The following is a 26584-nucleotide window of genomic DNA, read 5'->3' as shown; positions in this document are numbered from 1 at the left end:
GCTGAGAGCCAGCCCTATGGAATCTAGAGTGAGACTTGCGTCTAAGTAAACATGCATAGGATCACACTGTTCGTCCTCATGGCCAAACATGGAAGGAAAACTAATAATTAAAATAAATAAAAACCCGCATCTTCTAAGAAGCAGGGGTTTTGTTTACCAACGAGAATGCATGCTTTTGTTTGTTCGGATGCTGTGTCGTCGTCCCCCCGCCCCACACCACACACACCTGAACGCCACCCACGTGACACGGTCCGGTCTAATGTTGTGAAAGCTGCAGGGAAGGAACGACAGCACCATTATGATGAACCAATGAAGCAGACCGGGGCGCGCTTTCTCCCTCCAAACCAGCCATCAATCCCGCATCGATCCCCGCCCTGTTTGTCCCAGAGCTCTCGGCAGACCTGCCCTTTTGCCGCCGCGACCTTCCTCGTCCTCCCTCCAGTCGACGCCACAGTGGGATGCAGGCTTGGGTGGGTGCGCCTGGATCGTGGGGAGGGGGGCGGCGGTTTCCAATGTAGATGAATTGATCCTAAGGTTTATTTATTTGTTTGTTTGTTTTTCCCAAGGCAGGAGAGCCATGACATCACCCCTCCTGCATGCAAAGGCACAAAGGCGAGGAGTAGCTGCAGGAGGAGGACGATGATGTTGCAGAGCTCGCCAAGGAGACCCGGCGCGGCGGCGGCGGCGGCTGCTGCTCACGCTGCTCTCGCTTTCCTTTTCCTCTTCCTCCTCCGCCTTTAACTAAGCCTCCGGCTCGCCGCCTGCTTCTCCCCCCTGATGCAGACGCCTGCCCTGGCTGCGCCCGTGCTCGTTGGGGGAACCGGGATCCAGCGCCGCCCTCACCGCGCAGCATGCCCTGGGGGGTTGGCTTCGCCTCGTCCAGGTCGTGCGTGGTGGATCTCAGCCGGAACCAGAGCCTCTGGTGCGCGGGCTCCGACGAGCGCTTCTCCTTTTATGGGGAGATCATCGCTTTCCCTCTGCAGGATTACGGCGGGGTCATGGCCGGGCTGGGGTCCGATTCGTGGTGGAAGAAAACCCTCTATCTGACCGGGGGAGCCTTGCTCGCCGCCGCCGCCTACCTGCTCCACGAACTCCTGGCCATCAGGTGAGAGGGGGACACCTCCGGGGGGGGGGGTCTTTGGGAGAGAGAGATGGAGAGCTAAGAGGTGCAAAATAGCGCGCAGGAGGGCACTCCGGTCCCCTAGGGAGGAGGGTTGTTTTCCTAGGGTGGGGTGGGGATTCTTTGCTGGGTGGGGGAAGGGACGGGTTGTGATCAGCCATCATGCATCTATCAAATGGGGACCAGGATACCGGCAGAAAGAGAAGCTGCACCTCCTTTGTTTCAATGTGGACCATAACAACTGCAGGCCTTAGTCTGAGCCCAAGGTCCATCAACCCCGGAACCTGCTTTCAATGGCAATGCGTCCGTGAAACGCTTGTCATGGGCCTCTGAGCATATGTAGAGTGTATTTATGGCACTGAGAAAATGCAGCCTGCAGCTGAAGGGTGGGGGGCTTCCAGGTGCAATTTGCAGACAGGTTTAATGCCCTCCCCATGAATAAAGCTGAGTTTTATAATATGCTTCACGCTGATCAGGCCATGCCAACTATGTTTTAAGGTTAGGGGCTATGGAAAAATAATATCCCAATAATAATATATACAGTACACAGCTCTTAAATGCTAGCAGTTGATGTGGACTACTTTACAGGGCTGTGGTTTGTTTTGGGTTTCTTGCAACCTGGTTATTATGGAGTACTTGACACACAGCTAAATAATACTCGTTGGGCATGCAGAATAGTAGTCCCTATGGGCAGCCTCCTGAAAAATAGGGCTTGCACTGGAGACTTCCTGGTGGGTTGTGCCATTGGTTCATATGGCCCTCTCTACCCTATTATAGGTATGTGTTTATGCTGCAAAGCATATGATATAAGCACCAAATATGATAGAAATGGGTGTAGAAAACAGGGAGAGGGGGAGAATCAGAGCAGAAACTTTCGTTAACTCATTTTCATGTGTTGGATAGCAACTCCATTCAAAGTACAGCTGTACCAGTTGGGATGTGCCTTCTGTTATCATTTTGAGTCATAATACGTCACCCTTACAAAACTGCTTACTGTGGGATTTTCTCCATGACACACAGCTGTCCATTCCCTGCCCTCCACTAGTGTTTTTAAACTCTAAATGACCAGTGTGTTGTCAGAGGGGCTGGAGGCAAAAGCAATTGAAGGAACAAATGTAAATTTCACATTGATACACTAGGCTAGTTTCCACACCCCTCTCTATCACCCACCCAGGCAACCAAGGGGCATTATGGGAGTTCAACAAAACATTTCAGCCAGGAAAAGACACTCATGAGAGATATGAAGTAGGACTGGGGAGAGGCCCAAGGGCCAGGCAGGGAAGCCTGAGGGGCTGTATTTGTCTCCCAGGCCTGCAGTTCCTTGTTGTTGTTTAGTCGTTTAGTCGTGTCCGACTCTTCGTGACCCCATTGACCATAGCACGCCAGACACTCCTGTCTTGCACTGCCTCCCGCAGTTTGGTCAAACTCATGTTCGTAGCTTCGAGAACACTGTCCAACCATTTCGTCCTCTGTCGTCCCCTTCTCCTTGTGCCCTCCATCTTTCCCAACATCAGGGTCTTTTCCAAGGATTCTTCTCTTCTCATGAGGTGGCCAAAGTATTGGAGCCTCAGCTTCAGGATCTGTCCTTCCAGTGAGCACTCAGGGCTGATTTCCTTCAGAATGGATAGGTTTGATCTTCTTGCAGTCCATGGGACTCTCAAGAGTCTCCTCCAGCACCATAATTCAAAAGCATCAATTCTTCGGCGATCAGCCTTCTTTATGGTCCAGCTCTCACTTCCATACATCACTACTGGGAAAATCATAGCTCTAACTATACGGACCTTTGTAGGCAAGGTGATGTCTCTGCTTTTTAAGTTCCTTATACCTGCTCTAAGTCTTCAAGTTCCACCCAAACATAGCAGTTCCACTAAATATCTGGTCAGCCTCTAACTTTCTGGGAATGCTACTTCTTTGGGGAAGGTATTGGGAGGTGGTAATGGTGGGATGAATCCAGACCCAAAAAACTTCTTGCTAATCCCACTGGCATAAATATGTCACCACATCTTCCACACACCCCTCTCTCTTTTGCAACGGGAGAATCAGTTAGTGTTTCTCATCTGAGACATGTTCACATCCTCCCACAGTTGCTGAATTGTACCCCAAACCCTCCAAATCCGTCCCAGATCTGTGAAGCCCCTTTCTTACACTCCCTTACCTTCAGACATGAGGGTTTGTTGACATAAAAGTCAATATAGATGTGCCTACTACTTCAAAATGATACCATCTCCATCTATTTGCAATGGTCTTCTATAGTGTAAAGGTAAAGGGACCCCTGAACATTAGGTCCAGTCGTGATCGACTCTGGGGTTGCGGCACTCATCTCACATTATTGGCTGAGGGAGCCGGCGTACAGCTTCCAGGTCATGTGGCCAGCATGACAAAGCCACTTCTGGCGAACCAGAGCAGTGCACGGAAACGCTGTTTACTTTCCTGCTGTAGCGGTACCTATTTATCTACTTGCACTTTGACATGCTTTCGAACTGCTAGGTTGGCAGGAGCTGGGACCGAGCAACGGGAGCTCACCCCGTCGTGGGGATTCTAACTGCCGACCTTCTGATCGGCAAGCCCTAGGCTCTGTGGTTTAACCCACAGCGCCACCCGCGTCCCTTCACTGTAGTGTAGCTTGCTGTAAATGCCACAAGCAGCTTAAAATAAGAGACCAACAATGTTTAGATAAATTATGCAACTGTGATTGTCATAGGCCAGAACCTGAAGTCAACAACTAGTGTCGTAGTTGGTCTTTATTATTCTTGTAAACTATATTAAATAACGGTGGCTGCGAGTCCTGGCTGTCTTGGGGCAGCACCTGGCAAACCATTTCTCCTATAGATCTAGATGATAAGTATGGAGTGGTGGTGGTGGTGGAGGCAACATCCAGAGATTATTGTGACAGATATATTCTGGTAGACAAAGGAGCCATCCTTGCGCGAAGCAGTAGTAAACAGATTGATATCTTTGACATCTGAGAACTGTTAACAATTAAAGATGGAAATGCATGCCTTTATGCTACAATTTTGAGTAAGCTTGTAAAATGAATTAGGTGGATTTATCCTGAATTGCTGTTTGTGCTGGCCTGAGTCATCAGAGGAGAAGACTCTTGTAACACTAGTTAGTCAGTGCTCCAGAAAATCATTAGAGATTTTGCTGTGGTTGCAATCAGGAACCGGAACACTGTAGTCATTTATGCACTCATTTTGGTCTTTGACACCAAGCAAGGCCAACATCACCTATCTGTTGCAGTAGAGATGAGAACAGAGTGTCACTCTATGCACAAGTGAAAGCACCTGATAAGGGACTGGTTACTAAGCAAGGGGAGAGATAACTTTGGCTCCCTAAAAAAAGTTCAACAACTCTGGTACGTAAATACAATGCGTAGATCACTGCCAGTGTTTTTTTAGTGGGAGTAGATCACAGTCTCTCAGAAGTTGGACATCCCTGATCTAGGCCAACCCCCTGCAGTGCAGCTGTGCTGTATGGGGATCGAACCTGCAACCTTGGCGTTAACAGCACCATGGTCTCTAACCAACTGTGGTTAAAGACACTCAACAATTCTTTTTGTAGCAGGAGCTGGTGGAAGCTCAAAAGCACAGAGGAAGGCGAGTGGAGTGAGATTTCTTCCTTATTCCAAGGATGAGGGAAACAGTGCTTCAGAGTCCAGTGTAGACACCCCCACCCCATCTCAGAGGATGTTGAGCTTGCCACAGATAAGGCACTCTAACCAACTTTGCATTCTTTGTAACTATATTTACTGCAATGAACAGCACAGCCTTAAGGCCAATGTCTGTTCCCTGGCATTAGTACGACGATACTTTCTGCAGCTGAAGCTAGGCTAGACTGTGTCTATGGGAAATTTTGATATCCGGACATTGCATTAAGAGCTCAACCTATTGGAGTGGAATTTTCTAAAAGTGCTGGGTGGGAGATACTTAGGTTAGACACACATGGTGATGAACAGTTGTGTGTCATGCATCATATTTGCAGGCCAACCTCTGGCGCCAGAGTTCATGGTGAAGTCACTGGGTACCAAACTGATGCCTGACAGCAAGTGGAGGGTTTACTGTAGCTTTGATAAGGTCTCCTGTTCCATGAAGGTCTGCCTTTGTGCTACACAAGGGAAGGACATTTCCACTTCGTTCTATGTATCCTTACTGCCTTGTAGCTACGTTTTATTCTCACTGTTCCTTTAACAGTGTTTTTGGTTATATTTCCTTCAGTAGCACCTTAAAGACCAACTAAGTTTATATTTTGGTATGAGCTTTCGTGTGCATGCACACTTCTTCAGATACATTGGTTATATTTGTTCACCATCCTGATATCTTTGATGATAGGTGACTTATAAATCTTAATAAAATAAAAATAAATAGGATCCCTGCATCATACAGCTTAAATAAGTTGTACCTAGATTTTATAACCCTTTAATTCCAACTTGTTCCTTTCACCTACTTTTACAGTCTTCAATAACTGGGTATAGGCATGGGATGAACAGACCAGAAGACTTGCATTAGTTTATTAAAGCTTATTTAATATAGATCTCCATAGAGGTATTTAAGCCAACAAATGTTGTTAAATAGGTGGTTACTTTTAGTCACCTTACAAATTGTTGCTGTAAAGTTGTGGTTGTTGCTCAATATTCTCATCACTGTGCAAAACCAATAGCCACTTCTCCCTTTTGTCCTTCCCTGGTTAACTCATGGGCTTCAGTTGCAAGTCTTCTCTGTGGTCAGGGCCTCACTGAAAATATGTACAGTATTGTAAAATAGCCTCTTAGCCAGGCATCCCCAAACTTCGGTCCTCCAGATGTTTTGGACTACAATTCCCATCTTCCCTGACCACTGGTCCTGTTAGCTAGGGATCATGGGAGTTGTAGGCCAAAACATCTGGAGGGCCACAGTTTGGAGATGCCTGCTCTTAGCTGTTACTCACACTAGACTCCACCTCTTGCAACTATGGCTGCCCCTCTGATAGATTTGCTGCAGCTCTCATCTCAAGTCTTCCTTCTGGTCAGCTACTCAACGGCCAGGGCTCATGCACAATGATGTCAGTTACCTCCTGAAGTATTCCTGCAGCTGAGTGTCAGCTGCTGTCACTTTGACCAGTAATTATTCTGGAGAACTGAAACTGGAATGCCCTCATACTGCCTTCCCTCTGTGTGATTCTCTGTTAACCTTCTGCCTCTTTCTAGTCTCTTCACTCTCTGACCAACTGTTCTCTCATGATTGACTCCATACAGGGCAGTCTTCCCTTTCCCTTTCCCTACTTCTGTTCCCTTCCTCCACTCCTGCCAGAATCCTCTGAACAATCATCAGAGTTCTCTCTGCACTTCTGAATCCCATTAGCCTATAAATGTGAGGACAAATGATATTTGAATAGATTGTCTGCTAAAGAACCTATGACAATTTGACCCTTTTCAATTCTCCTGACCCAAATAAAAGCAAGATCCTTTGGTTAACTGAAGCCTTGCAAGTATGTAACAAAAAAACCCCCACAATATTTTGAAACTTTTATGGCCTAACCATTTCTTAGCAGACTGCCTGCTGAACCCAAGCACTTTTTCCTGGCTCTCTGGACAGGAGCAGGAGACTAGGTTCTTTCCTCTCACCTCATCCTGCCCCAATTGACACAGTGGACAATTTTCATCCAAACAGTATGCATATCATAACTATATTATTGTATTTGGACTTTACCTTAACTGTGAAGTTTCTTCACAGAGCTACTGTCAGGTTGACTTTGGTAAAGTACAGTGCTACCTCGACTTACGAACGACTCGACAACCGAATTTTTCGACTTACGAATGGGGGTAATGGCCGCTCGCTTACAAATGTCTCAACATCCAGAAAAAACCCAAGGTGGTTTTAGAGAGGGATTTTTTTACTTACGAATTTTTAGATAGGGTTGCTTCAACTTACGAATTTTTCCGTTTTCAATGCATTCCTATGGGAGATCGCATTTCCAATGGCGTTTTTCAATTTACGAATTTTTCAACTTACGAAGTTGCCTTCGGAACGGATTAAATTTGTAAGTCAAGGCACCACTGCATATGAAATCCTGTAAGAGATTAGGAGAAGCACAATAATAAATACTGTTGTTGTCATAGAACTAGCACATTTTGAGTTGTATGGGACAAAGGCTCATAGTAAGAGTTTAATTCTATCAATCTCTTCATGCAGGGTGCCTCATAGCAACTGAAGCCCCCTATAATCAGAATTAGAATCATAGAATAAAATCATAGAATCATAGAGTTGGAAGAGACCACAAGGGCCATCCAGTCCAACCCCCTGCCAAGCAAAATTCCTTTTGGATTATCTAGCTTTTCTTTATCCACAAGTTTTATGTGTATCCCATCTCATTAAGATCAATGAGATTATAGAATGTGGAAATCTGATTAGCACCACTGAGGGAAATAATCTATGAAAACAAAGGATTTGCTGATCTGCATGTTTTAGTTTCCATGGAATTAACAAGCTTTTTGTATCATTTTAATGATGTGGCAGATGCCGAACCAAAGTGGGTGGGTGTTGTACATTATATTCAGGGCTCCATGTGTTTTATTTATTTTAAAATTCAAAATAGCCACATACGGGAACTTTGTCTGTTTGCATTTTACTTACTAAGTACACTTGCATATACCTGCATAACTTATATTCTCTTGTAGGACAGGCAAAGAGCTATGCAAGGCACTGGGGCCACATTATCTTGGCCACTACTTCCCCTGCCCTCTGCCAGTGTCTTAAGTAGCCCTGCCATGTGGCAGACCTGGGGCAGCATTGAAGAAGATAGTTCCATTAGCACAAGGATTTCCACTTGCAGAATGGAACTTCCTCTTCCTGTGTTCCTCCTTTTTGCTCTGGTTCCTCTCCCAACCCTATGGAGCAGATTTGTGTGGGCACACAGGGCAATGAGAGGGAGGGGAAGATCAGTTGCACAAATGGAAATCCTTATGTTGACAGAACTACTTTGCTGGACACCGCTTTCAGGCAGTGGACCTCATGCACCATAAAGCCTGGGGGCTGCGTGAGTGGGTGGACGTGTGCATTGCACATCTGTTTCCTAGAGTGGTTATTCTAAGGTGGTGCCATATTGGACAAGGTGGCGCCACCCTAAAGCAATCACTCTAGGAATCCTGCTTTTCCTGATGCTCCTGGGATTAGGATAGGGGATGAAGGCAAAGGTGGAGGCAACAGGCCATATTGAAGAGCCTGAATGGTGTAGTGCTGAGATTGTCAGACTAGGACCAGGGAAACCCAGGTTTGAATCCTTCCTCAGCTACAGAGTTTACTAGAAGATACTGGGCCAGTCACTATCTCTCAGCCACTAGGCTGTTTCATAGGGTGTTGTGAGAGTAAAATTGATTGAGGAAGAACCATGTACAGTATGCCACCCTTATATAAGAAGTACCTTTGTAAATATTTGCACCCCAGGGTTCTGGGACTTTTATTAACCAAATCTGTTTCAGCAATCGTAGTGGATTGAACCTTTCTTTTAAAATAGAATAAACTGATCTTCTCAGGATGTTAACTTCCTTGGTCAAGACTAAATGTCCTGCTTACTGACATTGGGATTTCAGAATATACACAAGCCTGGTTATATTTATTCTGAATTAGTTCCCCACAGGCTTAGAAAAAATTAAGTTGATCCTTGGATTGACTTGACTGAGTTTATTTGAAATAATGAAGGTGGGGTGGAGGGAAAGAGTATTTATCTCACCATGAGGACTAGAAGCTTGCTTCAAAAGAAATGGACTTCTCAACATTCTAACTTCAAAGGCTTTTGCCAAGTACTTTTGGTCCATGGCTACATGTTATCTTCTCCTTCAACATGTTACAAGTACCATGCTAATTTTAGTATAGGGTAATGTCCTGATGATTTTAAAGTAATACTCAACAGCATTAGATATGAACTAATAATAAATCAAGGCTCATGTTTGCTATCGAGGCAGTTTCTGGACAAGATGGCAGCCCTACATGTAACACCTTCATCATAACTATGAATATGGTCATTTGTGTGTATATGAATTTAACTGTGGAAGGTTTTAGATATTTTGAATATTGAATCATCTTGACTTGTTGGCTTATTTTGCCCTTGCAGTCCAAAGTGCTTCTTAGTGACTTAAAGCTTAACGAATACAAAATGGTGGCAGCCTATTGAATGACATAAGGAAAGTTTGCCTCAGCAGTTGCATTGTGCTTTGCAAGTTTGACATATTGATGCTGTATGACGCATGATGGATTCTGTTTTGTAAAACTTACTCGCTTGTTTTGCTTATAGGAAAGAGCAAGAGGTTGATTCAAAAGATGCTATTATACTGCATCAGTTTTCAAGGCCAAACAATGGTATTCCGAGTTTATCTCCTTTCTGTTTGAAAATGGAGACTTACTTAAGGATGGCTGATTTGCCCTACCAGGTAAACTTGTGCATGTTATGTTACTTTGGCTACTTACAGGCGCATGATGCCACCTATTTTAGGACCATTTGCCTTGCCTAGAGGATAGGTGTATTGGCCTGTTCTAATGAGAAAAGAGTCCCGTGGTACAGTCATTGCACAACAGTACCATCTCATGATGCACGTTTTTAGGCACCCTTGTTGGAAAAAACTCCCATATTGCACTCTTGGTGGAAAGCTTAAACATGGGAACACACATAAGCTTTGACATGTGTGTAATAGACAGGTTTGTGGGTGGGAGTGCTTTCAAAAAATGATCCTTGTTTATAAATGATGTAGTACAGTCATGCCAGAGTTCTGTACCATGTGATTGCCTCCTTCTTAGGGCTGCCTTCTGATTAAGGTGACATTTACCTGATTGAACACGTTAATTTTAATACATAGATAAATGTATTAGGTATGTCCATAAAAATAGCAATTCTGATTTTAAAAAACCATAGCTTAACACCGAATTTCAGTCTATCTCTACCATTTACACACACACACACACACTCTTTTGTGTTTTTCTGACTCTTCATGGTTCTTGCTGCCTCCAAAATTCACAGAGATGAAGACTCCGCTACCCCTTGCTAAGAAAGTAACAGTCATATGAGTGTTTGGCTGCATAGCTATCTCACATAATCCTTACCTTATCCAATGAACAACCCAAAATCCAGGAGAGCAGTATGCATCTGGACTGAATTTTCATGAAGACAAGTGGAACAGCCCAGGGGGACCAGGTCAGAAGAGCATTTCTAGAGTAGAACATCCCTTTTTAGGAAGCAGATGAACATAGGAACAAGTCAGACCATTAGTTCATCTAGCCCAATATTGTTGCCACTGTCAGGCTTTCCAGAATTTCAGCCAGGAGATTCTTCCCAGCCATAGCTGAGGACTGAACTTCGGACATTTTACATGCACAGCATATGCTCTACCACTGAACTACTACCCCTAAGTTTGCTTTAAAACATACAGAATTGCAGTGGGATCTGCCACATAATTTTGCTGTTTAATCTTGTGGTGCCCATGAGCCATGCTGCCCCCAGATATTCCCTTCTGCCTCCGTCAAGGGACACCCAGCATTTCATGGTCATTGAGAATGCTCTTTCCAGGGTGTCTGTATCCCCATTCTTTAGTTCCTCCCACCTTCTGAAAACCTGGTGGGAGGGGGTTGTTTCCCCTGAGCCTGCTGCTACTTCCCTCTTGTAAGCGGGTGATGCGATTTTGGCTACGTAAGCACTGTTACTTGCCTCTGTACACTGGAAATAGAGGGAGTTGTTCAGATTTGCTTAGGGACCGCCTTAACACCTGCCTGGTGGTGTTAATACATTTTGTACCTGGCATTTGCAATTCCATGTGGAGGGGAAAGCAACTGCTGTTAAAAAGCAATTATTTCTTGGGTATACCCTGATTATACTGAAGTTTGTCTTTTCACATCCCTCGCTATTTTTGTCAAGTAACAGATTCAGGCAGAAGCTTTAATTATGGTTGCGCTTTCAGTAGATTGGGAGCTGACTGTTGTCTTAACTCGGCGAGGTCCATAGATGTGCAGAAGAGGTTCCCTCTCTTGCACGGCCTGCTGGAACCTGCCTGCCCAATGGTGCCATGCACATGTGCCAGGCTTGCGTCATTCCCACTGCTACACGTGACAAGAACATAGAAACCATATTGTTTTTCTTCGTTGTAACAAATGACTGCTATTTTAACAGCCCATTTTGAACTGGATTCCCCACCCCCAAATTTATTTATTTTTTTCTGCTACCCTCCACAGATTTGATGTCCTTTAGCAGGTTTATTTGACTTTGTTTCCCATGTAACTAAAAGTAGAATTGCTGTATTTGATTAGGGGATCCATAAAACACTTCATATGGTTTAAATGTTAATTTGTTAAAAATAATTCCCATGTAAAGGTGGGGTTTTTTTTGGAGTACTTGTAAATATGTGATAGTGAGAGGAGAAACATGTAGTGTTGCTGGAAGGGAAGCTGAGATATAAATATAATGACTCGGTTGCACACTCTTCGCTTAAGTTGTTTAGATATTAAGGGGGTGAGAGAAATGAAGGCAATCAAAACATAGCAGGCCTGAAGAACTGTGCTCATGAATGTGCTTCCTAGGAATAGATTCATGAGAAGAAGTTAATTGCAGCTTTGATTTTAGATTTGACTGGTTTTGTTTCCATTCCAATTGCTCAATTTGACTAGCATTATGTTGGTTCAGTATGTTACTAATTAAATTTGTGAAGCAATGAATTTCTAAAAGTAGAGAATGATTTACATAAAAATGTAGCAGCAGAGGTTTTTTTGTTTTTGTTTTTAAAAAAACATAATTTGAAAAAAAAATCCATCATGGAAAATTCCCACCAAACATTTTTTCTATCCAACATCACTGGGTGTTATGCTTGCCTATAATCTATCTATCTATCTATCTATCTATCTATCTATCTATCTATCTATCTATCTATCATCTTGTCATCCCCATTATTAACTACTTGACAGGCTCTGTATGTTGCCTTTTTTGTTTTTCCTTTGCTGTTTCACCTCATAGCTGCCAAGTTTTCCCTTTTCTCGCGAGGAAGCCTATTCAGCATAAGGGAAAATCCCTGTAAAAAAGGGATAACTTGGCAGCTATGGTTTCACCTGCCTTTAACCCTCTGCCACCTTCTTGTAGTGAGCCATATTCAAATGGGAATGAGAAGGCAGGTGTCCGACATGCAGAAAGAACTGGTTACCCATATTGGAACACTTGAAAGAATAAGGGCTAGACCTGGTTTGCAATTGAATCCTTCCACCCTCAGTCTAGCCATCTGTCTTGATTGGATTTGCCAAGGATTAAAGTTGGTGGTAGAGTCTCACATACACCCCACGCCCACAGAGTCTGAAGAATCCAGCTGAGGGCAATCTCACTTTTTGCAATTTTGTCTATTACCTACCATACTTTTGGTCTAGAAATGTCCAAAAATGTAGGCTGGTTCAGGAGATGGACATGCATACCTAGACAGGTCTAATGAGCGCATTGCAGTTTGGAATAGAAAGGTGCCAAATTTACCTTTAAAACATGTTTCTGACTCTAGAGGCACCTGTGATTTCTCCTGCCCAGTCACCCATCCCTGTCTGCTCTTGTTATCCTTCTCTGTTCCTCAACTGCTTTGCAATACACTTGCAGCAAATTTTCCTGCGGGCAGAGAATGAAAGTATAAAAGGTAGATAAAACACATCACCATTCATTCAGGAGCAGACATAATGCTTGGTTTTGACCTGTTGGTTTGTTGTTGACTTAGCAATAGAGTCTGAATTACTGATTTGTGATTGTTGTGTTATTTATTTTTTAAATGTTTGTTTGATTTCTCCCCTTGTTTTTGTTTTGGTACTTCTTTTCTTAGAACTACTTCGATGGAAAACTTTCCCCTCAAGGGAAAATGCCGTGGATTGAATACAATTGCAAAAAAGTGTCCGGCACAGAATTCATTATTGATTTTCTGGAAGAGAAGCTTGGAGTCAATTTAAACAAACATCTTGGCCCGCATGAAAGAGCTGTTTCTAGAGCTGTTACGAAAATGGTGGAGGAGCACTTTTACTGGTAAGTTGCCATGGATATTAGATGCTCTCTGATGATTTCAGACGTGGTAGCACACTTGTTAGACCCAATTCTCTTTTCTGTCTTCTAGTTATATTAGCATTGCTTTTCTGTTTACTCACACCACCTTAAAAGATTCCATTCACCCAAAAATACAAGAGGGCACAGATTTGCATAAACTTTGTAGATCAGGGGTGCCAACCTGAATAAAATATTTGGGGGGCTAGGTAGGTCCTGCCCCACATAATCGATCACAAAATGTGGTGCACACACCATTTGAATGGCAATGCTCATCAACTTTGAGGGCCCCTGGCAATATCTAGGTCTGCATAGAAATATAGAGCTGCAGCCTCTGTTCATCTCTTTTTAATTTTGATGGCAAGCCTGCCCTTTCCCAAGGGCTACAGCAGTTCCCCAAAGTGGTTTTCTGGCCTCCTAAGGTTTTCAGTCTAATCAATCAGCTATAAGGCAACAAGTAAAGGTAAAGGGGCCCCTGACCATCAGGTCCAGTCGTGTCCGACTCTGGGGTTGCAGCGCTCATCTCGCTCTATAGGCCGAGGGAGCCAGCGTTTGTCTGCAGACAGCTTCTGGGTCATGTGACCAGCATGACACAGCCACTTCTGGCGAACCAGAGCAGCGCACGGAAACGCCGTTTACCTTCCCGCCGGAGCAGTCCCTATTTATCTACTTGCACTTTGATGTGCTTTCGAACTGCTAGGTGGGCAGGAGCTGGGACCGAGCAATGGGAGCTCACCCCATTGCAGGGATTCGAACCGCTGACCTTCTGATCAGCAAGCCCTAGCCTCTGTGGTTTAACCCACAGCGCCACCTGGGTCCCAAGGCAACAAGTAGGAAGGAACAAAACAAAGGGATTATGCAAAATTGAAACGCAGATAATAAAGGTGGCTGAAAATACACAGCCACAGCTACTTCCATTTCCTTGCACCTAGGCTTATTCTCTATTACCCCTCATCAAGTCAACAAATACCTGCCATGCACCCCAGGGAGAACAACACTGACTTGGAGGATTTCTGATAATGGAAAAAGCACAGTTAGAATGCCACAGAGAGATTTCATGTTCTTAGAAATTCAATGTTTGCTTCCATAATAAGTCAGTGAAAGCCAGCTGCTTCACCTCCCTAATCAAAGGCAGGATTCTTCACGTAGCAGCCTGTTTTAAGCCATTTTCTGAATTAACCTATGCTACCCCATAGTAGCATAGGTGGCACTGTGGGTTGAACCACAGAGCCTAGGGCTTGCCGAGCAGAAGGTTGGCGGTTCGAATCCCTGCGACGGGGTAAGCTCCTGTTGCTCGGTCCCAGCTCCTGCCCACCTAGCAGTTCGAAAGCACGTCAAAGTGCAAGCAGATAAATAGGTACCGCTACAGCGGGAAGGTAAATGTCGTTTCCGTGCACTGCTCTGGTTCGGCAGAAGTGGCTTTGTCATGCTGGCCACATGACCTGGAAGCTGTATGCCAGCTCCCTCGGCCAATAGCGTGAGATGAGCGCCGCAACCCCAGAGTCGGTCACGACTAGACCTAATGGTCAGGGGTCCCTTTACCTTTACCCCATATTATGTTTTACATTCGATTCATGTTATTTAACTTGTCCACTTCTTTTATAGCCTCTTCAGTACATTTAGTTAAGAATTGTAGCATCTAGATATGTCCACAAAGTCTCCTGAGTTTCAAGAAATTCCCCCAAAGATTCTGTATGGTTTTGGGCCATTTCAAAGCAGCTGACACCATACAATGGCAATGTGCTTGGAGATGCAAGGAGCATGTGTTGAAGGCAAACATTACATTTCTGAAGTCAAATGGGTTCTGGCTCTGTAAGCTGCCTGGATGGGAGGCCACCTATGGATATCAGTCCAAGGTACTTTGAGCTCCTTCATAGTTGCCACTGTCATCATCAGCATCAATGCATGCGAATCCCACATACTCATTGTTTGAACAAGGAAGAATTCCTGACGCAATGTTTCCTGTTGAGAAAGAAAGGTCCAAGAGCTCCCTCTAAAATAGGCACCCATTGTTATCTGTTAATAGAAATATTGGAAGCAGCCTTATACTGAATCAGATCATTGTTCCATCTGACTCAATTTTGTCTACCGCGAATGGCAACAGGGTTTCAGACAGGGGACATTCCCAGACCTGTCTGGAGATGCTGGGGGATTGAAATGATTAAAGTTATACTTCTTGGTTTTTCCTTCTCGGCAATAAAAGTGCAGGACAGAGGAGATGAAGCTGGGAGGGTTCCTCCCGTTCATAACATTCATTCTTCTTCAACCACGGCTTTCTTATTTCCTTTAAAGTACTGCTATTGATGTTGTCTCTCTCTTGTTCCATTTCAGCAAGTAGTTTAGCTTGATAAATAATTAAGGGTTTTGCTGTGCTGGCGTGACTCTCTCTTCCTCCCTCCTCCTCCTCTTCCTCCTTTCCAACCCTCCCCAACTCAGCACCTGCATCTGAGCTCTGGCAATCCAGAGTGCTTCCCAACGGACATTCGCCCTGATTTCTTTTGCAGGGAGATTAGACTGTGTTGGCTATTGAATGAGCATGCATTCAGTCTTGGTTGTGGGGAGGTTAGACGATGTTGTGTCATCCCACACTTAAAACACAAGCAGACAAATATTTTTGGAAGGTTTTTTTTTTCATATTTCAGCGTGTACGCATGCACATTGACTGCAGAATAGCTTCTGATATTATAAAAGTATATCCAAAACTAAACACTAAACAAAAGAACCCAAACAATCAGGGAGGGGAGAGAGAAATAAATATAACAAAAATGTCATCATCATTGAACAATGCATCTTTATCTATAGAAGGCATGAAAAAAACACATTAATGTATGCTAAACATTTCAGATTTGCATTCAGGGAGATTAGACAACATTGGCTATTGAATGTGCATTCAATCTATCTTGCTCGCAGGCAGGTTAGATGATGCCGCATCAAAGCAAGTGTTATCCCATGCCTTCCAGTGCATCGTCCTATCGCGTTCCTCATTTCAAAAAAGTCTAATGTCACAGAACACCTGGTGTAGGAGCTGAGAAGCACTAGCAGTGATTTCAGGGCTGCTCTCTGGGGCTCCGAAGAAGATGCCCTGGCATGGCTCTCTTGCACAGGTTGCAAATGGGTACTCATTCAAGACCTTTGTATATAAGACCTAAAATGGCATTTGTTTTGCTCATTCTGTGTATATTTGGTTTTTAAAAAGAATATGGATAACAACAACAACAACAACAACGACAACAGCAGCAGCAGCAGCAGCAACAACAACCCATCTGGCTGGGTTTCTGCAGCCACTCTCAGCAGCTTGCAGCATATCTAAAAACATAATAAAAGCATAAAGAATAATAATAATAATAATAATAATAATAATAATAATAATAATAATAATAAATATTTATACCCCACCCATCTGGCTGGGTTTCCCCAGCCACTCTAGGTGGCTCCCAATAGAACACTAAAAACAGAATAAAACTTCAAATATTAAAAACCTCCCAATACAGGGCTGCCTTCAGATGTCTTCTAAAAGTTGTGTAATTCTTTATCTCCTTGGCAATTTCTTCTCCTTGATCAATTTCTGCATGGTGTTGAATGATTTCTGTTAATGTGCCCCTGGCAGTTCTGACTGTTTTCTGTGAGCTTTATAGGCACTTGGAACTTCCAGCTGGTTGAAGTGAGAACTGTGTGCTAAAAGCACCTTGCTGGCATGCTTGGCATATTTTCAGGATAGGGGACCAAGTTTGTTTGTGTGATCTAACTGGAAAGCTTCCTCCCCCACCCCATAGTGGGGTCACCTGAGGCCACCCTCTGTCATTTTAGGGAAACCTTCACCAATCTGGTGCCTTCTAGATGTTTTGGATGGCAACTCCCATCAGTCCCAGTCAGTGTGGTCTTTGCATGCAGAAGCTCCCAGGTTTTGTCCCCAGTGTCTCCAGGTAGAGCTGGGAGAAACAACTGCCAGAAATCCTGGGCAACTGCTGATGGCCATTGTAAGACAGTACTGAGCTAAATGCTCTGGCTCAGTTGAAGAAGAAGAAGAAGAAGAAGAAGAAGAAGAAGAAGAAGAAGAAGAAGAAGAAGAAGAAGAAGAAGAAGAGTTTGGATTTGATATCCCACTTTATCACTACCCGAAGGAGTCTCAAAGCGGCTAACATTCTCCTTTCCCTTCCTCCCCCACAACAAACACTCTGTGAGGTAAATGGGGCTGAGAGACTTCAGAGAAGTGTGACTAGCCCAAGGTCACCCAGCAGCTGCTTGTGGAGGAGCGGAGACGCGAACCCAGTTCCCCAGATTACGAGTCTACCACTCTTAACCACTACACCACACTGGCTCTCTTTAAGGCAGCTTCCTGTGCTCCTACACTGGTGGGCCTTGTGGTCCAAAATATCTGGAGGGGATTTGGTTGGTAAAAGCTCCATTAGGGTAATGGTGAAGCTCAACTTTGTTCAAAAGCCAGCATGAGGAGGCAAAGGAAGAGAGCCGGTAGACAGGCTCTGTAGGGTAAACGACCTGAATTGACGCCACTTAGAAAGTATTTCTGGGTTTATAAATATTTCATTCTGAACCTTGCTGAAAAACTACTGCGCCTATCTTTGAGAGCATTGTTGATCTCTTGCTCTTTTAAAGTTGTGATTTGCTCCACTTCCTGGAATAGTCCTGAGAAAGAGGTGAGGGGTGGGGCTGGCTGGCTGGCTGGCTGGGTATGGGACACGCAAGCACAAAGCCTGTCTTGGTAGCTTCCTTGAATGTTTAGCTTTTGGAAGCCTCTGTTAATATACTGTGTTGACAAGTGCATCTCCTGTTCTGGCTGCACGCAGTCCTCTTGAAAGGGGAATATCCAAGTGTCGCTGAGAGAGGTAATTAACAATCCCATTAAACGTGGCTTTCACACTCAAACAAGCATTGCTATAGAACATTATTATTAATCCACAAGGCAGTCCTTTGTTTCAAAAATGTCTGCAGTCACTACTTTGTAATTACTGACATCATCATCATCTCCTAAGCTAAAGGGTTAGATGGGACCAAAATGCCACCTGGTTCAACGTCCTGCTGGGAGGTAGGGCCGCTCATACACCAACCCACAAAACGGCCTTTCCAGATCACAATATGCCACTGCATAAGATGGATGTCCGGCAAATAGCTCCAGAGGCCTCAAAAGAGTAAGCCACGCCATGTATAGAAAAGCAAAAGCACCTGAGATGCTAGCCTGTGGGGGCACTAGCCAATTGCTCATACCTGAGCTTCAGAAAAACTTGATTCATTCAAGATAATTATGGGCATTTTGTGGAAAGGAAGGTGTAAAAATGTTTTAAATACAGTATTACTGAGGTTGAAGCCCGTGTGTGTGTGTGTGTGTGTGTGTGTGTGTGTGTGTGTGTGTGTGATTATTACTACTAATTTTAAAAAAATGAGTTTGAAAGAAGTAAGTACCCAGTGATAATTATACTGTCATCCTTCTCTTCATAGTAGATCTAGCAGCTTTTCTTTGTTTCAGTGTAGCACAAAAGAAATTTGGGGAATCTACTGCCTCAATGAAGCCTGTTCTTCCTATTATACATGTTTATCATCTTCCATTTTGGGTTGGTCGAGAGAAGCGTGTTTGTGTTCCTCACAGCTATAAATGTTTGTTCCCCCCTCACCACATTCTAGGACCTTAGCATATTGCCAGTGGGTGGACAATCTCCATGAGACTCAGAAGATGCTTTCCTTTACTGGTCCTTTTAGTGACCTGCTGAAGTGGATTCTCTGCCATATAACAAAAGGAATAGTGAGGCGGGAAATGTATGGCCACGGCATCGGGCGCTTCTCTGAGGAAGAGATCTACAAGCTGATGGAGAAAGACATGCGCTCTCTGGCGGGTCTTCTGGGTAATGTACAGTGCCATTCATTACATTATATCGAAAATGCATAATCACTTGTTTTGAGAGACTACTCCAACAGATTACATTTTACCACTTTAATCTTATGCATAGTTTAGGTGTATGCCTCATGAATGTGTTAAATTATCTCCCCCACAATCCAAATTGCACATGCTTCAGAAATTCAGCCACTGTGAGATGCTTTCATATGCCAACTTACATTTTATTTAGTTGCGTTGATTTTAGAGATTAATTTCTCATTATGCACAGTCTTGGCTATTCAACTCTGATTCTGCGTAAGAGTCATTTTGTGTTGAAAGGAAACCTGCAGAGCTGGTGTCACTGAAGACTTGGCTCAGCATTCTAGGATTCAGACATGCTTTCGGGAATGCACCATGATTCATTCAAATTCTCTCCAATAATTAAATATACCGGCACTATGGATCACCTAAAATTACTGTACACATTTCCACTCCACAGTAATGCACACATAGAGTTCCCTTGTGAATGAGAATCCCCATTTGCCTCTGCAATGATGACCCTGATTCAGGGGGTATGGAACCTTTGTCAGACCCAACATCACAATTCTCTGTGGGCAACCTTTTGGAGGCCAGATGCCTATGGCATGCAAGGCTAGGCAGTGGTGTAGTGGGAGAGCACGGGGGGCCAGTGCCCCGGGTGCAAATTGGGGGGGGGGGCGCAAACCAGGTGCACCCCTGCAGAGATTCCTGTTGTGCCCTGCTGCTGGTGGGGGCTGGTGGTAGGGGCTGGTGGGTGCCTGCCTGGTGGTGTCCAAGCTGAGGGCTGAACAAGCACACTCCGCCTCTGCCTCTGCCCCTGGCACTGGCGAGCAGCCCTACACCCCTGGGGCCAGAGGCAAGAAGTAGGCAGAGCAATGGGTGAGACTCTTGCCTTTGTGTAGTAGGCTGCTAGTGTAGTAGCTGCTAAATGAGCACTGTGGGATTACAGTATGTGATTCTTTGGGGGAAACTGTCTATCATTGCTTACACAGAAAACTCCTTGGTCGTATTGCAGTAGTCCTCAAATGCAGGCTCATACATGAACTCTAACACAGTGTTTCCCAACCAGTGTGCGTCCAGATGTTTTGGGACTACAACTCCCATCATCCCTAGCTAGCAAGACCAGTGGTCAGGAATGATGGGAGTTGTAGTCCCAAAACATCTGGAGGCACACTGGTTGGGAAACACTGCTCTAACACACTTCCTTTTGATGCATTAATTGGCTGAAATACCCCTGCAGTGGCATGGCAATGCCATTCTGCAATTGTTGAAATTTGTGCCTGGTGATTTGTGATTTAAAAGCTTGACTGCTGAGCTTAACGCTTTGAAGATAATAGCAGGTTATCACCAGGCAACACTGAGTATGTGAGTTGGGGTGGGGGTGGGGAATAAATAAATAAATACCCACAGGCTTTAAAAAATGCTTTTGGCTTTGTTTTGTAGGTGATAAGAAGTACATCATGGGGCCCAAACTTTCCACTTTAGATGCTACAGTCTTTGGACACCTAGCACAGGCAATGTGGACGCTGCCAGGAACTAGGCCGGAGAGACTAATTAAAGGTAGGGGCTACTTTAATTCCTGCATTATAGATTTGAAGGTATTATCTGATAGTGAATGGAAAGGACCTGTTTGCAATCTGATCCAAGGCCTATTCATGCAATGCAGGAATTTGCAACTGTCCCATATGAGGATCAAACTTGCAACCTTGGCATTAGCAACATGCTCTAACCAACTGAGCTGTCCAAGCTAAGTGAGTACAGTTAGCTCACCCTTCAGATTTTTGACCAAGACAGGGAAGTCAGAAGGTAGAGCTGGGATGGTGAGCACCGTCAGGGAGGTGGATCCAGGAGGCATAGTTCTTTGCTCAAGGGGCTAAGTGTGCATGGGAATTCTGACTTCAGGCAAAACCTATGATCTAAGATTGGAGTTTTAAATGTCAAACTAATATGTATCACCCTCTCAGAAAACATCTGGATGATGAATGGCAACACAAAAAGCAAACACACGATAAAGACAATAGGGAACAATCAGTAAATGTCAGGCTAAAATTTCCTTGAGTAAAGAACTGCGTAGACCTGTAGGCATAAAATGGTTTTCAAGTGATGTCTGAAAGTAAAAAGCAAGGATGCCTGCCAAATCTCTGGTGGAAGAGATATTAAATGCCTGACTTCTGATCGAGGCCAGCTGAGCCTCTGTTGTTTGATACTGTACTAGCATCTTGATTTATGTTGCAGTTCATTAGCTCTCATCCAGTCCATGACTGCATCCAGGCAGGCACAAGTTGAGCCATGCACAAACTCTCCTGATTCAGATGCTACAGAGAAATAGACCTGGGTATCCTCAGTGTGCTGGTGACACCTTATTCTAGATCTCCCAGTGACTGACTGCTTCCAGTGGCTTCATATAGATATTAAATAGCATTGTGGACAAACTGTACCCTTTCGTACCCCGCAGATTAGCTGCCAGAGGGCTGAGGTATGGTCTCCCAATATTACCTAATGCCACTATCTGGAACTGACCCCATTAGTAGAAAAGAAGTCACTGTAAAATGGTACCCCCAACTCTCTGAAGTGTTCCAGGAGGTTAGGGCTGAAAGGTCATGGAGAATCAACAGGGTCTCACTGCCCCTCTCAGTTTCTCATCTCTCAGAGTGACCAAGGCTGCTTTTGGTACCCAACTGGATCTGAACCCAGACTAGAATGGGCCAAGATAATCAGTTTTGCCCAAGAGCATCTGCAGCTGAATTGTCCCAAAGCGATGATGATGATGATGATGATGATGATATATTATTTATACCCCGCCCATCTGGCTGGGTTTCCCTAGCTACTCTGGGCGGCTTCCAACAAAAGATTAAAAATACATTAAAACATCAGTCATTAAAAACTTCCCTAAACAGGGCTGCCTTCAGGTGTCTTCTAAAAGTCAGATAGTTATTTATTTCTTTGACATCTGATGGGAGAGCGTTCCACAGGGCAGGCGCCGCAACCGAGAACGCCTTCTGCCTGGTTCCCTGTAACTTCGCTTCTCACAATGAGGGAACCGCCAGAAGATACGTTATGTTTGTGTATGTGAAAGTAATATTGTTCTACAGAATATTTTCCTGTAGAATCCTGATGAAGAATGGAGAGTTTCTCTCAGACAACCCTGCCACCTGGTGGTACAAGGTTGCACATTACCTATGTCTTTTACCGTTCTAAAAACAGGTTATAGGGGAAAGCATTAATCCACTGCAGTTTGTTGGGCTTCATTTTGTCCCATGTCGTCCTCAGGACATATATCATTTTTCTCTTCTGGATAATGGCTGCTGTTACATATAACAGTGAACAAGTCAATAAAATGTGTTTTAAAATATGAACTAATAAGATGGTACTTTGAGAGGTAGCCACAAGATTGTGAAGCAAATTGGTTGTATATGAAAAATACCCTTCTTCCAAAAGAAATCAGCAAGATATCATAGGGAGATGCCTTATAGAATCATAGAGATGGAAAGAACCACAAGGGTCCCTTTTTAAATTAAACAACATTTTAAAATATTTTATGTATATATCCGTATATTCCGGCGTATAAGACAACTGGGTGTATAAGACGACCCCGAACTTTCCCAGTTAAAATATAGAGTTTGGGATATACTTGCCATATAAGAAATATGACCCATGGTCCTTATTTTTAACTGTAAGCTGCCTTGAGCCCTGTCAGGAAAACAACAACATGAGGGGTGTGTGTGTGTGTGTGTGTGTGTGTGTGTGTGTGTGTGTGTGTGTACAACAACAACAACAACAACATGAGGTATAATTAAATATATAACAACAACAACCTGACCACTCTTGTACATGCATTGGTAACCTCAAGACTTGATTACTGCAACGTACTCTATGTGGGTCTGTCCTTGGGTGTGGTCTGGAGACTTCAGGTAACGCAGAATGCCAGGGCTAGACACAAGTATTAAAAAATCTGCACTGGCTTCCCATCTGCCACCAGGCCAGATTCGAAGTTCTTGTACTAGTGCACATGAATAACTTAGGCCTGGAAAACCTTTAGGACCACCTTAAGGCTGTACATCCCATTTTGCTCACTGATATTAACTGGAGGACCACTAATAGTGGTTTCCCTATGGACTCATGTGAACGAGAAGTCTTCCCTTCAATGCTGCAGGTTCAACTCTGTGGAACTGCCTCCCTTAGGCCCCATCCCTGCTGAATTTCAGACATCAAGTTAAACCAGTTTTATTTCAGGAGGTAGTGAAAAGTGAGTTATACATTATGAAAATAAAATAAATTGTATTTTCTCAATGAAAAATGATGATAATATTATTACTACGTTGAGAGGCTTTGCAGCTGGGTAATCGTATAATGCTATTTCCTTCCCTCCCTGTGTTTTCTTAGGAGAACTGATTAACCTTGCTATGTACTGTGAGAGAATAAGGAGGAAATTTTGGCCAGAATGGCACCATGATGATGACAACACTCTGTATGAGTCAGAAGAAAGCAGTGAAGCAAGTAAGACTCAGCCATTGCTGGACTTCAGTTTTTACTCAAGGACAGAAACATTTGACGATGAGGGAACCGAGAATAGTTTTTCGCGAACACCTGACACCGATTACACGGGACATTCCCTCTTCGATTCTGATGTGGACATGGATGACTACACAGATCACGAACAATGCAAGTGATGTGTCTACAAAGCGCTTCTCCATCTTTTATCAGAAATGCCACCACCTCCTGGGAATCCTGCCAATTGGCCTAGGTTCTAAAGAGACCCAAATTGGTTGGGATGTGAGACAATGTTGCTTTATGCCATTCATGTGGATCTTTTCAGCATTTTTATTTTTTTTAGAACATTCCACTGGATTCTAGAGAAACCATTTTTAATTCTGTATAACAAGGTGGTATGGTTGACAAGGAAGGTAATGTGTGGGAATGAGACCCCCCTTTTTTTAAAAAAGGAAGAACATTCCAGAATGATACGCAGAAACCATCCATAGGCCAAAAGGAAGTATTGAGAAAGGCTGATGTTTGAGCTACTTTCTTACCAGAAACAGGCTTGGTGGAGGGAAGAAAGAGGGGTCATTAGGACTCCACATAGATCATGGAAATGGTTGAATGGAGTAAACACAGTGAGCATAGCTGCCAAGTTTTCCCTTTTCTCGCGAGGAAGCCTATTCAGCATAAGGGAAAATCCCTTAAAAAAAGGGATAACTTGGCAGCTATGACAGTGAGGGATTATAACATTATCTCCATCCTGCCCCTCTATGTCCTCCATAAGTTTGGGTGTGTTAAGTGACTGCATTTCCTCTGGGGAAGGTTCCTCTGGTCCCCAGTTTCACAGAGAAACAGCCAACAGAGACAAAAATAATGAGGGGCGGTTGTTTTTGCATTCAAAATACCACCAATTGTTTCCCATCTGACTCATCAGCTTGGCAATTTATTTATTTATATTGTAACTTTTTGTAAGGGGTCAGTGCACCAATTTTGCTCTTCAGCCTTATGGATAAAGCCCACTGCCAACATTTCATCACACATTTGTGTGACTGAGAAGCAGAAGCCAAGTTCAGGTTATGCAGATTGTCAGGGGATTGTTGCAGCTACTCTCGAGTAAAGACGCTCCAGTCCGCACTGTCTTTAAGAGTTTTATTGTGCATACTATTTACAGTGCAGAGATAACAGAGATAACATTGCTGATTCAGAACCCAGCAATGGCTGCCGCCTGCTTTTCGGCCAGCATAAAAGCCTGGGCACCCCAAAACGCCGCCCCTTTGCCCTATGTGTGGGTGCGTGCCTCAACTTGGGCACCGGAAGGAGATGTTTCCCCTCTTGCTGGCTGGGGCGGTACCTGGGCTCCAACGTCTCGGTGAGTCCCTCATCTGTTGACCCTCGACCAGAGCAGTGCCAGGGCTCTGACACGTCTGAGTCCTTCCTGCATGCTCTATTCTCCATAGCGTTGCCAGGGCTCAGACACCTCACTGAGCCCTCTCTCCAAACCACTCCATTCCTCATTCCCTCCTCCCGACTCGCTGCTTGTGCTGTCGCTGGGTGAAGTGCTGGTCAGGATGACTAGGAGAGGCTCCCAGTAGGGAGTCCCCTTGACACAGATGGAGAGGTGAGCTATGCACAGAGAAGCAGAACTGATTTTTGAGGACTTGAATTGTTGGAGGTCAAAAGAAGAGGTTTAGTCTTCACCCCAAAGCCTACCTTTACACTTAAAACCCCTTTCTCTACTACATAAATGAATATAGTGGAACATCGCTTTACAACTACTTCTGTTTATGAACGCCTCCATTTATGAACACCGCGGACCCGGAAGTGTTTAGATCCAGGTTCCACGGCGTCGGATGCGCAGATCGCATCTGTGCAGAAGTACTCTATCGTCGCTTCGCACACGTGCAAAAGCGTGCCTTCAGGGAGCGAATGCCTCCGTTTACGAACGCCTCCATGGAACGGATTGTGTTCATAAACTGAGGTTCCACTGTACTTGGTTTTCTGTCCTCTCCATCTCTGAAAGTGAGAGGTCTGTTTCTCACTAGCTAGGATCCTACAGTGTGCTGCAGCTTTCACTGATGTCCTCCCAGTATTCAAGTCTTCCTTACACACACAACAACAGGCTTTCTGCTAGTACTTAATAATCTTCCACCATCCAGAACATGGTGGTGTGCTGCAGATGCTTGCAAAGGCAACTGATTTTATTACAGGACAGGATTTCGAAAGGAAAGGCACTTGGGGCACCAGCTTCTGGGATTTTATATATAAGTATTTATGCTCCCCTATTCAACCCTAAATGAATTTCCAGAGCTCTGACTCCAGTTGAGCCCTGCACTTGGAGCAGTCTGTCTGTCAGCAAGATGTATTTGAAGCCACCTCTTTTGCCCATTATTAACCATTTCCCACTTCTTGTGGCTCCATCAGTGTTTGGGTCTTGATGCTAAACAATTGTCAGGGTATAAGCAAACTAATTGAGATGGAAAGAAAATGGTTTCTCTCCTTTTCTCCCCACCCAAAGAGAATGCAATCCTACACAGACTGGGCTACTGTAGGGATGGTATATTGGAGTTTGCAGATTAATTCTATCGTTTTCAGGGTGCTTTGGGGTTCCCATTGAGCCAGATAACTTGAGCTATACCATTCAGCTCCAAATCCATATCCAGATGTAATTATATCCATCTTCTTAGTGAGCTGCTCAGCCAGGACACAAGTGTCCTTGCAACAGAAACCAAGATATGAAACCTCCAGAGATAAACTGGGACACACTGAACCAGCGTGCCTGGTCTCCTAACGAATATGTGCTTTTAGTTTACTTATAATAGATCTTCTAATTTTCTGATTCCTGGAATTTTCTTAGCTGCTATGTGTTCCATTCCTTCTTTGAAATGTAGTTGATGAGAACAGTAGCCACTCTCATTATCCATTAAAAAAATGTTCGTAGGCTATCCTCTTTAATGTCCCAACACTTAGCTGATACCTTTGAGAAACAAAAACACTATGGAATGTTGGATGGGAGGTTAACAAAGACTTTGCTTTACTTTTGCTGGTTCCAAATATGCCTGAAAAGACAGAGAAGTTGGTAGCAGTGGCAAAAATTCATTGTGCCTTGT

The 26584-nt window shown here is 44.1% G+C and overlaps 1 protein-coding gene across 1 annotated transcript; it reads left to right on the top strand.

Moving 5' to 3' along the window:
* Positions 1-223: 223 nt before the first annotated feature.
* FAXC (failed axon connections homolog, metaxin like GST domain containing) lies at positions 224-24654 on the top strand. Its single transcript, XM_035110680.2, has 7 exons — positions 224-470; positions 567-1105; positions 9386-9521; positions 12921-13117; positions 18770-18987; positions 20442-20558; positions 23382-24654. The coding sequence occupies exons 2-7, from the start codon at positions 852-854 to the stop codon at positions 23666-23668; spliced, it is 1209 nt and encodes a 402-aa protein (XP_034966571.1). The 5' UTR covers positions 224-470; positions 567-851; the 3' UTR covers positions 23669-24654.
* The last annotated feature ends 1930 nt before the right edge of the window (positions 24655-26584 follow it).

The sequence above is a fragment of the Zootoca vivipara genome, chromosome 3 (genome assembly GCF_963506605.1).
Source record: "Zootoca vivipara chromosome 3, rZooViv1.1, whole genome shotgun sequence".
In the NCBI taxonomy this organism is placed as follows: Eukaryota; Metazoa; Chordata; class Lepidosauria; order Squamata; family Lacertidae; genus Zootoca; species Zootoca vivipara.
This window is presented reverse-complemented; position numbering and strand designations above follow the sequence as displayed.